Source organism: Nyctereutes procyonoides, unplaced genomic scaffold (assembly GCF_905146905.1).
Source record: "Nyctereutes procyonoides isolate TBG_1078 unplaced genomic scaffold, NYPRO_anot_genome, whole genome shotgun sequence".
Lineage (NCBI taxonomy): Eukaryota > Metazoa > Chordata > Mammalia > Carnivora > Canidae > Nyctereutes > Nyctereutes procyonoides.
Window position 1 is genome coordinate 40,138,418 of NW_026575051.1, and position 17,211 is coordinate 40,155,628.

Genomic DNA, 17,211 nt, shown 5'->3' on the forward strand with positions numbered 1-17,211 from the left:
GAAGTAAAGGATTAAATCATTTCATTCCATCTTGCAGTATCTGCTATACTGTACCAATAGAAGAACATTAAGGTAATTTTTAAAAAGTTAGTGAGGGGTGCCTGGGGGGCTCAGTCGGTTAAGCCTCTGTTTTCAGCTCAGGGCATGATCCCAGGGTGCTGGGATCAAGCCCAGCATGGGACTCCCTGCTCAGCGGGGAATCTGCTTCTCCCTCTCCCTCTGTCCCTCATCCTTACCTCATTTGTGAAAAAGTTAGCCAATACTCATCCTTCTAAGCTAGAGCCAATTCGGAGAAACCAACCTTACTTTTTAACATAATATGTTGCTGTCATAGAGACAACACGGAGCCACAGTGTCACACTGATAATTTAAAGTAATACAGAATGTGGCATACAGTAGATGGTCAGTAAGTACTAGTGAAATGAGTATTTGAGAACAGAGGTTCTAATACAAATTATAAATACTACATTATGTGCTACTGAAAAATCCTGATAAATCTATTTGTTTTTTTAAATCTATTTGCTTTTGTTTAATGCAATTCCCAAACTTGTTAAGCTACAGACTCCCTTTTCCCAATATCATCTTGACTAAAAACATACTCTTTAAATACCAGTATGATTAGCTAAGTAAAAAACCATTTAGAAGAAAATATACCAAAAACAGGATTTTTTAAAATTGTATTTATACTTTTCTCTAATCTTCCCTAAAATAATTTACTCCAGAAAATTTAAATATTTATAGGGTCTCTTCCAGCTCTAAGTTATATATAATTATTCTGATGTGATTTCTTTACATTGATCTAAATTCCTTTCAAAAATTTTACTTTAATCATAAAGTTCATTACTTATTAACTTTAGTTTTGTGATTATCCTGTTTTAGAGTCTCTTTACAAAATACATTTCCACTAGTGAACCTGAAAATCCTTACTGAGGAATCCTTACTGAAGAATTCATAAAATATTATGAATCCACTTTTTCAGACTTAGTCTTTCCTTGGTGTATTTTTCAAAATCAACTTTCATTTTAAAGTTAGAAGAGATACTTTCAGTTCTTAAAACCCTCAGGCTTTCTGGCTTTTGAGACTATACAAGCTGATCCCTCTGCTGGAAATCTTTTCTTACCCATCCACTTCCCCATCTCTATCTCCTTCATGTCTCAGTCTCACTGCTCTCCATGAGCTATTACAGTATCTCTGCCCCTTCTTTTTGGACATTCTATCTCTGTGTTTCCATAGCACATTATACTCCTTCCCAAAACATTCTTTACCACATTCACCACTGCTCTATAGTACTTTTATCATATTAATTGTTCTTAATATATTTTGATATCTAGATCTCAGTGGGAATCTAATGATAGCTATGATCCTTTTCCTCAAAAATACACATATACAGGCCCTAACTGTCTTGCCCTGTTTTGGAGGTTCCTAAAACCCCTCCAGTAAGATGGCTAATTTCTGATCCATGACCTACAAAAGAAGACATGGGATTAGATCTTGTTTACCTATCTACCCAATGCTTAGTGTAGTTACTTGTAGTTAAGTGTTTATTTACTCGGTAAGTGAACACATGACAATATGCAGTAACTACTGACTTTTCTGATTCTATCTAGCCATTAAGTGGCAAAGTTCTTAAGGTCCAGGATCCCAGAGCCCAGTTCCACATTCTATTTCATCTCACTCAATACTCTCTCCTTGAACAATTATACCAATGATTCCCAAATCTGTGTTTATAGCGTATGTGTGCATATCAAACTTCCTTAAGACATCTCTCTTTAGAGTCCCAAAGCCTCCTCAACTCACAACATAATGCACAAATGGACTCATGATCCTGTTAACATGCCCCCTCCCAAAATGTTTCCTACCTTGGCAAACAACACCATCATCTATCCAGCCTCAAACCAAGAAGTCACTTTTTTTTAATGGGCCAATTCCTCCTTTCCACCTCATTCCCAACATCCAAGGAGTCACGAAGTTCAACTGATTTTCCCTTCCTATTAAACTCATCTACCCCTATCTCCATAATAACGACCCAATTTCAAATCATTGCAATAAACTACCATCTTTCTCATATCCACTCATGCCTCCTACCTCATTCTATTCTATAATCCCTTCTATTCCAAACCTATTCTCTATATTGCAACCATAATGCTCTTTCTAAAAACCTTTAACTCGTCAAATCACCCTGACTTTAAAAACACTTCAGAGATTTTCCTTGCTCTTTGGCGATCCAACTCCTTAGCATGGTCTACAATTCCTAAAAGGCACATATGGTCCACTCATATTCCTTTGCTTCATATGGCACATTCCAGCCTTACACGCTCCACCCCCTACTTTCCACATTTAGACATACTAGCCATCCTTCAGGTTCTTTACCTGCACTCTCTCCTGTCAGGCTTTACCCCTGTGGCACACACTCTACATTTCCCTACGTCTTCTTGCCCAAACAACTCTTTTTATGTGCTTCAGATCTTCCCTTCAATGTAACTTCCTTTATTTCTTTTTACCTTAACAGTCTAAGTATGTTATCTTGGGTGCATGCTCTCGGTGACTCTTCCAGTTTATGATCATACATTTACCAGTTTTATACCAGTTTATGATTATACATTTGGAAGTTTAATAATTTAATGCTTTTCTTCTCAATTTGGGAGCATTAACTAGAAGAAAGTAAGAACCATGTCTCATTTTGGTCCCAGCTGCATCATATACACAACATTCATATATATATATATATATATATATATATATATATATACACACACACTTTTAAAAACCAATGAAAACTTTCTTTTGCCACCTCTTGAAAACATTATTCTTAATAATTATTAATCCATATCACTATGATCAATAAAATGGATTTTAAGAAATTAAAATACTTCAGGTAGCCCAGGTGGCTCAGCGGTTTAGCACTGCCTTCAGCCCAGGGCCTGAACCTAGAGATCCAGGATGAAGTCCCATGTCAGGCTCCCTGCATGGAGGCTGCTTCTCCCTCTGCCTGTGTCTCTGCCTCTCTCTCTCTCTCTCTCTCTCTCTCTCTCTCTCTGTCTCTCTCTCATGAATGAATAAATAAAAATCTTTAAAAAGAAAAATTAAAATACTTTAAAAATTAAAATGGTTCATTTATGGCTATACATATACAATTTTTAACTTTCAAAGTGGTAAGAACACCGTATCTTTAATATTATAGCTTAAGATTTTTTAGTTTGAAAGGACTTTTATTTATATATACTAGCAAATAACTAAAAGGAAATTAAAATTAAAAGGGAAATTGGAAGTGATATTTTAACAAAATTCCTTACCCAAAATGTCTATATGTGGATTCTCAGTAGCTGTTTGTACACTATTCTTAAAACAAAAAAAAAACACTAATTCTAATTACTACTGATTACTTTCCATAACCAGTGCTGCTTTCATTTTAAGACATTCAACACATAAAAAATATGACCAAGTTAAAAGTTAACTGTGATAAATATTAACACTATCATAGCTAACACATACTGACTGCACTCTAAATGCTAAGCCTTGTGGTAAGCATAGTTAAGTTATACATACGAAAGTTCAGCTCATTATTTTAACAACCCCTAAGAGATTCTAACTATTTTTTCCATTAATAAAGAAATTTTTGTACAATAAGAAAAACAAGGTTCCCAAGATCATAGACATTTAGTGGATGATAGAAATAAGAGTCTAACCAAGATAGTGTAACTCCAGCCCTCATTCACACTGCCTATAGCACCTACTGCCTCAAATATATATCTCAATATTGAAGTTAAAAAAGAGACATTTTGAATAGTTTTCAACAGACATTAACCTGAGCCAGAAAAAGAAACATTCTAAAATTCTTTTTCACTACTAAGCAAACGAGTACAAAAGCATAAATTCCAATAGGTAAAGGACACTTACAGGTAAACAACTAAGGATAGAAAATAAAACTACAATGATAGGGTGACAACCCTACACATTATGTCCCACTGTGGCTAAAGGAAATCAATGTGATCAAGCCTACTTTTCTCAGTATTTCTAAGATTAAAATTTTAAACTTTTAAAGTCACAAAGTATAAATAGATTAAATAATCAAAGGATTCATACCATAAGATTTATGATTACTATTCTTAGAAAAGAAAAAAATGCGTATTTATCATCTCTGCTCCATTTTTAAATTTTCATAAACATGTCATCTTCTCTAACACTCGGATATAAGAGCCTGCTTTATGGATACAAACTCTGACGCCGACCCCTGGAGATTCACTCCTACACTAGAGGGTTAGTCAGAGCTTTTCTAAATTCATATCCCCAACCCCACCTCCAATCTCATTTGAAAATCATTTGAAATAGTAACAATAATCTCTGCGCTAACTGTCCATAATTAATGGTTAAAACCTGAATTAAAGGTATCCCTTTGTAAATATGTTATCTAGAGCAGAGGTCAGCAAACATTTTCTATGAAGGGTTGGACGGTAAATATTTTAGGCTTTAGAGGCAACTGTTGTATGTATTTTTTACCAATTCTTTAAAAATGTACTACTTTAGCTTCATGGTCTTACAAAAATAGGTTTCCTACATGATTGACCTGCAGCAACCATAGTTTACCAATTCTGATTTAAACAATTCTCGGTTTTCTCAATGTTTCCAGTGCAGGGATAACAGAATTCTGTTAAGGACACAACTCTGCTCATGCCTTATCCATCTTGGCCCAAATTATAACCCTGTATCACTCCTTTCTCAGGTTGATATAAAACATTTCTAGAATCATCAATAACAATTAGAACAACAAAATCCTCTTCTGAAAATGTGAACCATAGCAAGGAACAAGAAAAGCCTGAGCTCTTTGAGTCGTTTACTTTCCTGCATCTTTAGCTAAAACAATCCACTTCTGCTTGTGATGCTACTTCATATAAATAGCAGCTCTTCCCAGCCAAGAAAAGGCTGCCATTGTCAATGGAAATTATCATTAAAAGGTAAATTTTATCAGCAGGAAGAAAATACAAAAAATTTGGAAGGCACTGTATTCCATCAGACACAATGTCGTTAAGAACACTACTCAATTTTTAAAGAAAAGGTCAGTAGTTTGAGAGCTCTAAAGTCAAACAGTCTAGGTTTAAACTTTCAGAGTTCAGGGAAAACATTTACTCTAAGTCTCAATGTCCTCATCTGCAAGACTGAGACTGCCAAGTCACCACCTTAGGGGGTAGTCATAGTAGGTGAAGAAGCGTTGGCTGTCACTTTAATTATACTCCACATTACATACTACATGTTGCTCCTTCATGTTGAAAATCTTTCTAGACCTACACAGGAAAAAAACATTTTGGAAATCTTTTTAAGGACATTGCTAAAATGAGGTTAGAGCAATAGAATTCATTAAACTACTTGATTACCTGTGCTAACTAGAAATGTCAGTCCTTCTTTTAGCATATAATTAAGGAAGTCCCTATAAAAATAAAATCCACCAAATATTTAGCACGACTATATCCTGAACACCTGATTGGTTTTAAAAATGTCCATTTTTCATATCTGTTTCTCAAATTTTTTCCAATCTGAAAAACTGAGTTCTAAAAGGTCAGCTTAAATGAATACATTTTCTTACTTTTACAATTATTCTAACATATATTCTATAATTTAAAATCATAAATTAAAAAAATCTTATTTGCTATTAAAAATTCTCTAAGCCTATTTTTAAAACCAGATCTCAAAATCTCAAAACTTTAAACTTGTAATTATAAATCTCTTATCATTATTCCAAAGTTTATGTTAAATTACTTCTACAATCTTTATTTATTTTTTTTAATATTTATTTATTTATGATAGAGAGAGAGGCAGAGACATAGGCAGAGGGAGAAGCAGGCTCCATGCAGGGAGCCCGACGCAGGACTCGATCCCGGGACTCCAGGATCATGCCCTGGGCCAAAGGCAGGAGCTAAACCGCTGAGCCACGCAGGGATCCCCACATCTACAATCTTTAAAAGCAAGTTTACATATTCTGAGCATCTTTAAAAAAATATAAAAGCTTTCCACATTAAAAAAATATATAGAATACTTACTTTGTGCCAAGTATTCCTAAAATTTATCTTCATAAGCAAATAAGGTTAAGCATTTTCCCCACTTCACAGAAAAAGGAAACTGAAGTCCAAAGGTTACAGTTTCTGTGAAGTCATACATTTAGAGAGTAGAAGAAATTCGTAATCAAACCTAGGTCTCTTGATTCCAAAGTTACTGTTATTTTCATTACATTACAATTTCCTTCTCAAAACCGTAGTTCCGGCCCACTGTCATACAGATCTTATAATTACAAACTTAATAGGATCTACATAACCATTTTTCAAGTCAAAAACCTCTAATCTGGGTAACTATTCTCAGAAGGGCCCTTACATGCCTATGATTTCTTTGTAATTAGAAGTATAATAAAATTAATATAGAACCTTATTAAGTGTCAAAATTAATCTTGGTGGTCTATTTATTCTTAATTAACTATCAATAAACATGCTTGAAAGACTGTATCTTCTATTCACAATTTAGTTAACCACCTAAGAATTCATTTAGATAATTCAGCTACTATTATCAACACAGTTATCAATACAAATCTGTCTTTTAAAGAATATAGTGCTCTTCTAAATCTTATTCATCACAATCTGACTATACTTTGCTAAAAACAAACAAAAAACCTCACCCACTTTAACCAGAATTTAGGTCTCCACAAACCACAAAGGATGTTCTATAAAAATTAATTTAAAACACCATAAAATGACAAAACTTAACTTTTTAAAATAACACATTTTGAAGTTTTGCTTTTAAATCAAATATTTTCTAAACAAAATTTATGCAATAAGAAATCCTTTTTAAAACACTGTTTACCAAAATATAAAAATCAAATATGAGATTCTGTTGGCAAAATTATTGTCTACCAATTTAAAGATAGAAAATTCTTAAACTGTTTACTCTTAAAATGCCCATATAAATACTCTTAAGAGAACGACCAGTTTCATTTTTAGTAATGTTTCGGTTTCAAACACTGCACTAGAAATAACTAACACCACACATACAATGGCAGTGAAGTTGTTTTAAATAAATATCTCTAAATTGCTTAAAATTAGTATTTCCTCACCCAAAATCTAAACCAGAATCAAATGACACAAGGCAAATACTTCTCGCACTTATACTATAACCTCTGCCAAGACAGTCTATGTGCCTGTTCGCTACCTGATAGAGACCAAATGGGTCATGCCACCATGACCATGGGCCATCTGGAGTCTAGAATACATGGATTCTTTACGTGCTTCTTTGGCAGCAGGCTGCCATTATCCATGCTACCACAAATAACCTAAGCTTTGCACTATAAATCTCATTCCTTTTACAATTTAGTTTTAATTTAAGCAGAAGGTGCACCAGATCATGTTACTAACTACATTTTCTTAGTATCAAAAACAACTCATCCAATCAACCATACTTTTCCTTAGCTATGATTTCTGAACTCAAATAGGCTGCTTCTGTGTGTTTAAGGCAAATAAGGGTGGACCTGCTTCACACTTGATGACTCCCTTCTCTGTAGTGACCAAAGGTTCTCACCTATTTCTCTCTTCTACATAACTGTTTTTAGCACACTGAATTCTCAAATTCTATCGAGAAAAGAAATACTATCATTTTCTCCAGTCTGTTGTAAAATACTGACAATCTTCTATATTCCCTATGCTCAGTAACATATTTACTCATTCCAAAATAATTTATTAATTTTCACAAGTTACTCATAAGGGCTCATAAGTTACTCACATGGCTTCTCAAACAAAAATTGATCATCTTTACATATTTTATATTTACTTCTAAAATTTTACATTCAGTTCCTATTATATATTAGCCCTTATTACTTTTAAATAATTACAAAGGCAACTTAAATATCTTGAAAGAAAAATACACTAAAAAAAAAAAAAAAACTCTCATTTTAATCCCTGACTTCCTTGAATTAAAGTTCATTAAAATGGATACACTTAATACTCTGTTAACTTCCACTTTGCTTGGTATTACAGATACTCTTTGGTGAATTCAGAAACTTACACAATAAAAAGAACCTATCTAATATTATTTGTCCAGAACAAGTTGTGTAGGATACAATTTTATTTGCTACAATTCTGTAGTGACATGAGATAACTACAAAATTTGGGAAAAAGAAAAACAACTGCAGTAGACAAGGGAAGGAGTTTCTAGATTAAAGACGACAACAACAACAACTTGTGGTCTGACAAAGAAATTGAGTTGATTAAAAAACTGGCATTCATAGGATTTATTTAACCTAGTGCTCACTTAGATTAATTCAAAAAAAGTCTGATTAAACTCTGTTTAAAACAGAATCTTTAGGCCAGAACGACACATCTCCTCTCTGACAATTTAAAAAATACAAACTAAAAAAAAAAATTTTTTAAAAATAACTAAATAAATAAAAAATACCACCTCTTGAGTTTAAAATTATACAAATCTTTGAACAGAAGGAGAGAAGCAACAGCCAAGTTTCCTCACATTCCTAAATGTCATCTGATTACCAAAAGATACAAAAGCTTCATATATTTTTCTAATCAATTTTAGATATTTCAACCACCCAAACATTTCTGTGTTAATTATTTCACAAAAATAGTCATAGAATCCCTATACAGACGACCGAAATTTTTCTAGAATTCTATCCATAATGTTTTAAAAATTATTTATTTTTAGCATTTATTATATTGTTTCTTTGTATCTTAGGCTTAACTATTTCACTATTTCATCCTTGGATCTACAACATAATTATACGAATAGTATCTTCTGAAGGTTTAAAGCAGGTTTCTTTTTTTTTTTTTTTTTACACTGCAGCTGCTATGTTCAGAAAATCACGCACACTTGTTTCTGGAATAACACTTTCTCTTAAACTTTAACGCATTTATAAAGCTATAACTGGAAACTTTACTACCATGACCAAAGTTCTGATAATAGCAAACACAAACTCTTAAGTAGTGCTTGATCTGTGCCAGTTATCACTCACAGAATCCTATAAATTAGGGGCTATTAGCCCATTTTACAGACTGAGAAACAGACTCCAGTAATACTATTCAGCTTTGTTAACAGTCATGTAAAACACCATTGTGTAGTTGGGGATGGGATAATCCAACTGCCCCTTATTTTCAAGCCACTTTACAACTATTCAGGAATATAAAGAATTTAACAGGTACTTATTCCATTTAAAAATCTTTCTAAAGGCCTCAAACTTCTTAAAATAATGCAAGGGTAAGAAGGATGAAGTTCTGCCTGTTTCAGCCCTTCAGCATGTAGCATTTCTCTAACACATAACATTGTATTGTTCATTATAAGGATTATGAGATATTAAGGTCCTGTTTCAGAGACTACCAAGCCAAGCTTACTATTTTACTGACACTCTATTTAAAAAGGAAATGGTAACTATAATATGTACATTCACTTCATTATTTGCCACTTCTCATTCCCAAAATTATACTGGTTTAGTTTTAAAAGCACTATATTGTTTTTAATATAGGACAGCAACACCTCATTCAAAAACATGTTATTTTTTTCCTAAAACTTGTCCCCTAACTTTCACATTAATCAGTGTACTCTAAATACACGCACACTTAAGATACATACTTAAGTATATCCTATTCATGTTTTTTTTTTTCCTCTGAGTTTAAGACCAACAATAATTTATGAAAACTAGTACTTAAACCATGGAGTGAAACATACTAATTACAGAGTAAAGAGGCAGTCTACAATGGCTAGTGTCTCAAAAATATTCATCTATCTCTAAGAAGGTATGCTATTACAACCTAAGAATGGCACTATAAAAAGCACTTTTACAATTTTCTAATCTGCATGTTTTCTCCATATCTACTTTTCTGTGTTTGGGATAATCAACAACAAAATGAAGAGTTGAGCTTTTAGAGACAATGTATCACTATTTCTAGTTCAAAATCAGATTTTCAGATCAGAAAAATTTGAATTCGCTTATTTTACAAATGAGGGAGCCCAAAGAAATTCCAAACTTGCTTGAGGTAACCTGTAGGCTGACCCGTCAGCAGGACTAAAATCACAATCCTTATCTCCTGACTCCCAATCCTTTCACTTGAATAGAAAGGCCTCTAATAAGTGGAATGATTTTAGGAACAGCAAATACCGCTACAAAAATTAAAATAAGAATTACATCATATTAATAAGTTAGCAAAACATGAACACAGTTCAAAAAAAAAAGAAAAGCCTTGTAAACAATAAATGTAATCAGAATCCCATATCTGGTAATAATGTTAAAAATTCTGCCTCAGAAGCATGCGATCGCCACTAATTAAGGTGATAACTAGACAGCAAAACTTAATAAACCAACTAATTTCACTATTCAAATAGAAATAAATGATAAAGCTTTCTCTTTGGTCCAAAAATTAGTTGAGTTTTCCTGTTCTGTAAGAAGTTTGGCACAAGGGCATGGCTCCTTCTAAAAAATAAGAATCCTGATGAAAGCTTATAAGCCCTCTTGCTTTAAAATCAATCTGTATTTAAAAATATAAAATCTGCTTAAACATACACCATAAGAGACAAACCACTTAACTTTCTATCACATTCTACTCAACGTTAAAAATGTTTTAAATCTTTAGATAATACAATCATGTTTTATAATAACTTTATCAATCACTTGAAAAAAGCACATCATTTTTTTTTTCCATCTGTAAGCCTTTAAAACTGCTCTTAAAACTCTACTTTCTTCTTGGTCAAAACTCAATCACTGTGATTTTATTTGTAGGCTACGTACAGATGCTGACCTATGCTTGTTTTTTTTTTTTTTTATAAATTAATTTTTATTGGTGTTCAATTTTCTATGCTTGTTTTTAAGCTTCCCAAGTACAATTATACACCATCCTAAACAGTTGTAATTTGAGGTTTTCTAGAAATTTCAACCTGACATATACAAATTCTTCCATTTAAAATATTACTCAATTTATCAGTTAACGTAGTAACAAATTTCCAGGTACAGGGAGACACTACGGAAACCACAAACAATAGTTATTATTCTGGTTTCACTCATCAAAATAAACTTAAAACCAATGTTACGCAAATTCAATTTGAAGACAACAAAAACAAAGGTTTTTTAAGTAGTAAGAAAGAATTAAGACAACAGAAAACACCATACTAGAGATTTTGCATGTGCTCGCTTAGACATAAAATTTCAAGCTCTTACTATTAAACAAAAATGTGCTCAGATACCTAGTGTTCCAAAATATTTTAGAGCTAACTCAATCTCAAAAAGTCGAAGTTAAACCAAATACCCACACACCTAGATATATAGTTTGATGGATATAAAAGCTTTCCAAGTGATGTCCTTTTTCCAATAGATTAATATACTCAAAAAATAAAATGAGAAAATGAACCAGAGAACTCTACATTTTAATGAGAGTTCTGTCTCATGACTACGCCAACGTGACAATTCTGGTAAAAAGGTGAAAACAGTGCAAGCAAGAAAAACCACAACCGTGCAAAATACAGGTGGATTTTGAAAAATAACAATACTAATGAAGACACTTATTGTCCTAAGTGATAAAGAGACAAGAAGTATAAATTCATTTTATTAATATCCGTGAGATGAGAAATCTTCTTCCCCAAAAGATTAAAAATGAAGATGGGTACCCCTGTTTTTACTGGAGAAAACAAAATGATATTCCTACAAGTATTACACATTCCCATAATTTGGCAATACACCACTAGCTGCTTCATTTTAAAAATATAACATTACTAAGAGTCTCCCAAGTTAAGAACACAGCAATCTTCACTGACTGGGGTTTGTGGGTTTTTACGAGCTACAAGGATGAGTTTTGTAAAAAGAGATGCAAAAAAGTTTTGTAAAATCGGCCCAATTCTAAAAAACAGTATTATAATCTCTATAGTTTTTCCCAAAAACAAGGAAGATATGGAATCCACTTAGGTTTTGGTCAAATACGTACGCGCCCCCGCCCCCAAATTAAAGTACTGCAGATACCGAATCTTAAGAGTTTGTTTCAAACTCCATTCATTATAGCAAAGTATCAAGGAAACTAGCCTCAATTGCTATTATGAAAACTAACAAAGTGTGGAAATAGTTAAGTTTCCATTAAATTTCCTAACCTACGTTTCCCTTATTTCAACATCTGTGAGCACTTACCAACCTGTATTAAAAGTTATTAAATCCCCAAGTTAGATACTCTATATCCAAATGAAACAAAAGCCATCAAAATCATGTCACATCTTCACCTCACAGAAGACATTCAATTTTAAGTAGCTGAAACTTCCTAATCATTTCAGAAGCCTTCATGAAGTAATGTTACTGGTTATAACTACCTCAAAACATCAGTCCCGAATCAGTTTCACTGCATAGATTAAGCGCGCTTCCCACCCTCCCACTGCCGGCCTTGTCACTGCTCTAATTGTCCAATAAACACATTCATACAAAAAACCTAAATCAATTTGGGAGACAAGAATATGGAAAATTTAACTACCGATACAAATACATTTAGTTTTCCAGTCACACTACTTGGCAGATCGACTTTCAGAAGACAATTTATTAGAAATTGCTAAACATAATCACCTTGAAAACCCACATTAATGTTTTTCAAGCTGTGAAACCAAATAAATATACGCCAGTTTAAACTGAAAACTTTTACTTGCCAAGTCCCATACGACAATAAATAAATATAAGGGCAAAAATCAAAACTTTTCTGCGGCCCCCAGTAATAGTTTTTAATTGAAGCAGCGGCATAAAACGAAAATTAGCGACATTAGAAAAAGTCTGTTAAAACTCCTGGCTTTTCGAGGTTACAGGCTTTTGCACTTCTGCGGATGTGTTCTGGTAAAAAGCGTGATGAGCCTCTGGCCAACTATCATCATACATCTGAACCCCTCAAAACAAACAAACAAAAACCGTAGCTCTGAATTTAAGGAGAGCAAAAGAATCGAGAAGAATAAAAAAAAAAAATGATAATAACGCCTAGCTACGGTTCCGCTGCGGGTGAATAGCCTGCTTGTGAAATGCTAATGCCACTTCGGAGCAGTTAGTCACCAGCTATTGTGTGGGGCAGGAGAAAGCCGAGCCGACCGCGCGTGCAGAGCAGCGAGCGAGCGAGCGAGCAGGCAGGCAGGCAGGCAGGCAGGCAGGCAGGCAGGCAGGCAGGCAGGCAGGCGAGCGAGCAAGCGCGCCCTCCCTCCTCGCGCCGCTCCCGCCGCCGCCGCCGCCGCCGCCGCCTCGCGCGCGCCCCCGCGCCCGCACGGACGCGCGCGCCGGCCCCTCCTCCTCCGGCCTTGCACTGCACAACACTCATGACGTATCTTTATTTCTAGCACATTAACAAAATATCACAAATAAATTGTCGGCAGCCCCCGCGGCCTCGGGGTGCGGGTCCCCCCGGCCACTGCCCCCCGAAGCCCCCGCGCCGGCCTCCCAACCCTCCCCGTGGCCTTTGGAGCTTTCACGTTCTGGGGCCAAGTTTTTGTCTCTGTAAAAAATTGCGGGAAATTCAATTTTTATTCGACTCGGGGAAAAGTTTCTTTGCTCCGCGACGTGAATGTCTCACCAGATTCTGGTAGGTCCTGGGATGCTCCTTCCCGGTCCAGTCCGTGCGGCGGGGCAGCAGCTGCGGGGAGAGGACGCCCCGTGAGCCCGGCCCCCAGCCCCAGCCCGCCCGCTCCCCTCCCCCGCCCGCCCCGCGCCCCGGCGGGGACCCCGAGCCCCGCGCCCCGCGCCCCGGCGGCGGCGGTGGCGGCGGCGCGGCCCAGGGGCGGCCGCGCGGCGGCGAGACGCGCCGGGCCGCCGCCGCCCTTACCTCCTTCTCGGCCACCTCGCGGATCAGCACCTGCAACAACAAAGCGGGGAGAGCTGAGCCCCGCGCCCCGGGCCGCAGCCCCGCCGCCGCCGCCGCCGCCGCCGCCGCCGCCGCCGCCGCCGCCGCCCTCCCCCACGCCCGCGAGCAGCGAGCGCCGGCTCGGCCCGCGCCGCGCGCCGCCGTACCTGAGCCGCCTGCTGACAGGGTCCATCTTCCAGGAACCGGGCGATGAGGAAGTAGAGCTCTGCGCGGGAGAGGGGGACGGGGAGACACACAGGCTTAGCGGCCGGGCGGCGGGGGGCGGGGGACCGCGGGCGGAATCGCCCGGTGCCAGCGGCCCCAGCAGCCCCCCGACTTACCCGATCGCAGCTCCGAGAGGCCTTTCCTCTCACAAGACATGTTTATGGGTCACTTCAGGGCCGCCGGCGGGACACCCCGCCGCCGAGGGGAAGCGGGGATGGTGCCGCCGCCTGCCCTATAGCTGTCACTGTGTGTTCACGAGCCCAGCCTCGGCTCCACCATTCAAGCAACGGCGGCGGAGGCGGAGGAGGAGGAGGAGGAAACAACAACTCTCAGGCAGCGGCTACGGCCGCCGCCGCCTCCGCCGCGGATCCCTCCGCCGCAGAAAGGAGTCCGCCGCCTTCGCGGCCCGGGCTCGGCCCCGGCCTCGGCCCGCGCCCCCGCCCCCGCCCCCGCCCCCGCCCCCGCCCCCCGGCGCAGAAAAAGGAGTGCGTTGGGCCCCGCGCCCCCGCGCCCCCGCGCCCCCGCGCCCGGGGCAGCGAGACCCCCGCCCCCGCCTCCCCGGCCAAAGGTGCGATTTATTTATTTATTTCCAGTCGGAGAAGATGTCGGAGCCGGAGCCGCCGGTTGGCTGAAAGGCGCTTTCTCTGTGGAGGCCGACCGCGGGAGGGAGGGGGCGCCGGGGACGGCTCCGCGGAGGGATCTGACGCACACGGAGCCGCAGCACAGGCTCTATTCAGCGGCGCTGGCTGGGGCTGAGATGGAAGTTAGTTTCTATGTAGCAGAAATGGGAAACAAATGAAGCAAAACTGCCCAAAGAGGGGAAATGCCCCGAGGACGGGTCTCACTCTCACGCGCGCACACACTCACACACGCAGAGAGCCCTCTCGCGCCGGGCAAACTCGGGATCGCGCTCCCCGGCCCGAGTTGAATGATAGTGTTTGGTTTCTGTCTCTTGCCATGTGCATGTGTATAAATGCTGCGGATTGGCATCTGTGTAAGTCTTGTCCTGCGTTATTTCTGCAGCCGATGCAAAGTGTTGTGTAATTTATTGGAGTGCCGCGTATTGCAATAGAGGTCTGGCTCTTTTTGTTGAGCGTTTGGCGTTTGCAAGCCCGTTATCTGCAGAAGCCACCTCTGCCTATGTATCTTTTATTATTGCCGTCGTCTTAAGCATTTTACATGTAAAAAAAAAAAAAAAAAAAGGTTTTTTTTTTTTTAGTTATTATTATTATTATTTATTTATTTTTTTTATTGTTGTGCGGGCAAAGCGAACTCCTGGTCTGTACTTCAGTTACTCTTTTTTTCCTGGTTACCAAAGGGCTAGTGATGGCTAATTAGGGATTTGGGATTAAAGAACCTTAGAGCTCTTCTAAGTGTTTACAAGAAGGAATAATGTAAACCTGAGAGAAAGGAAAGAAAGCTAATATTTATCTCTAACTGATCTGGAGGTAATTTACTGACAGATCAATAACCCACCGAAGGATATTGAAAGAGTATCCTACAGTTTAGCCAAGGTGATTAGTGATTAAATAATTTAAATTATCTGTGTATCTTACAGTTGACTTCGTCATGCTAATTAATGGCTTCTAATTTGAGGTGTAAACCATTCTTGTTTACAGTTAATCACGGGAAGACTTCTTGAAAACTGACGAAAAGAGAAAAAAATTAATCTTTAGTAAATTAGTATGTAATTACCGGTTTTATTTGCTAAATCATACATCTGTGTTTCGCTGATGAGGGTAAGGGCCTTGTTTTTTTTTGTTTTTTTTTTTAACGAATATGGGTGAAATTAATGGAAACAATAGAAAAAGCCATTTGTTAGAAAACAAGGACACCAAGTGATATTTATCTCCAGATGATTTAAGCACTTTTCAAAAAGACTTGATAGTTGATTTTTTTTTAAGGATGGCATTTTAAAAGGAATTAGGATAGTCGTTCTTTGTTAACATTTAACAAAAGATTCTCCTCTAAAATTTTAGATAATAACCTGCATTTTATGTATCTGTTCTAAAAAGGTTATTTGTGAGTAAAGGACCAACAAGCTGTATTATGGCTTTCTAGATTGTTTCCTCAAGCCTTGTTCCCTTCTAGCTCCTTAACATTGCTAGTGAGAAATACTTGCTGCAACTGCCTTGGGTTGCACTGCAAGACTGCACCGGTGTGATGCCCTGTACTAAATATCCAGAAATCATCCTACACGTGAGGAAGAAGGGAAAAAAAAGCCTAAACCTCTTTGGAATGATAGGATGTAAAAATTTGCCTTTTAGAACAATCTTAATCGAGTAAAAAAGAGAAGTTACCATGACTTGTCCTATTGCAGCCAGGTTATCAGAATAATGTTATTTACTGAAATGGCAATCTTTCAAATACTGAAATTATTTGCATTTTTAAGGACATTAATTCCATTCTATCTATTGTAGGTAAGTAGCTTACTTCTAGATAGTTGGATTTGAAAAGACAGGCATTTAATATGCCTTTTTGCAATTCTCTATTTCTGTGATTGATGCTTTCTATTTTAACTTTTAAAAAGGTCTCATATTCTTCAAATAATTGTGATATTTTACATTATTATGATGTTCTTCATATAAACAGATTTTAGGAACTAAAAATTACAGTTGAAGTCTCGTGGTTTTGACATACTTGTATTAGTCTGATTCTTACTAATAGATGTTTTGTGCTTGCAAAGGAAAATAAACCAAATTATGACATGGAACATGAAATTACTTTGGGTAAAGTTTTCCATATATGTCTTGTGAGTGTTATGTAAACATGGAAAACTGGTATGATTATCCCATGTATGCTTTTCATTTAGAAGCCACGAAAACTTTTCCTAAGCTTGCTACCAGTACTTAGCTGCTAAAAAAATTTCTAAGGAAAATTTCGCTTCTAAGTTTACTGTATATGATGCTCTTGTCATTTTGACTAACCTTTGACAATGTGTAGAGCTTCTTTTTCAAAGACCAAATATGAAGATAGTTGTAACCTTGCTCTTGAATTAATTTATTGCTATCAGTCCACTATAAGAAAATGTAGGCTACTGGCTAAAAATTAAAACTTCTCTTCAACCAGTTAAACTCTTTTGTTTTTAACAATAGATGTGTTAAATGTCTCTAAGTCCTTCAAATGTCACAAATACTCCCTTACAATGTTTTAATTCCTTTAAACATGA

The 17,211-nt window shown here is 37.5% G+C and overlaps 1 protein-coding gene across 3 annotated transcripts in view; it reads right to left on the reverse strand.

The window, feature by feature from the left end:
* PHIP (pleckstrin homology domain interacting protein) overlaps window positions 1-14,393 on the reverse strand; it is a 131,865-nt gene extending 117,472 nt beyond the window's left edge. For 2 of the 3 annotated variants that reach the window (XM_055329686.1, XM_055329684.1), the window contains exons 1-4: window positions 14,159-14,390; window positions 13,985-14,043; window positions 13,800-13,829; window positions 13,551-13,610 (exon numbers count right to left, since the gene is read on the reverse strand). In XM_055329686.1, the coding sequence (XP_055185661.1) occupies window positions 13,551-13,610; window positions 13,800-13,829; window positions 13,985-14,043; window positions 14,159-14,198 (189 nt within the window). In that variant the 5' untranslated portion in view covers window positions 14,199-14,390. Of the gene's footprint in view, window positions 1-13,550; window positions 13,611-13,799; window positions 13,830-13,984; window positions 14,044-14,158 lie in introns of all 3 variants that reach the window. The other variant, XM_055329688.1, reaches the window with a different exon arrangement.
* Between the last annotated feature and the right edge of the window lie 2,818 nt (window positions 14,394-17,211).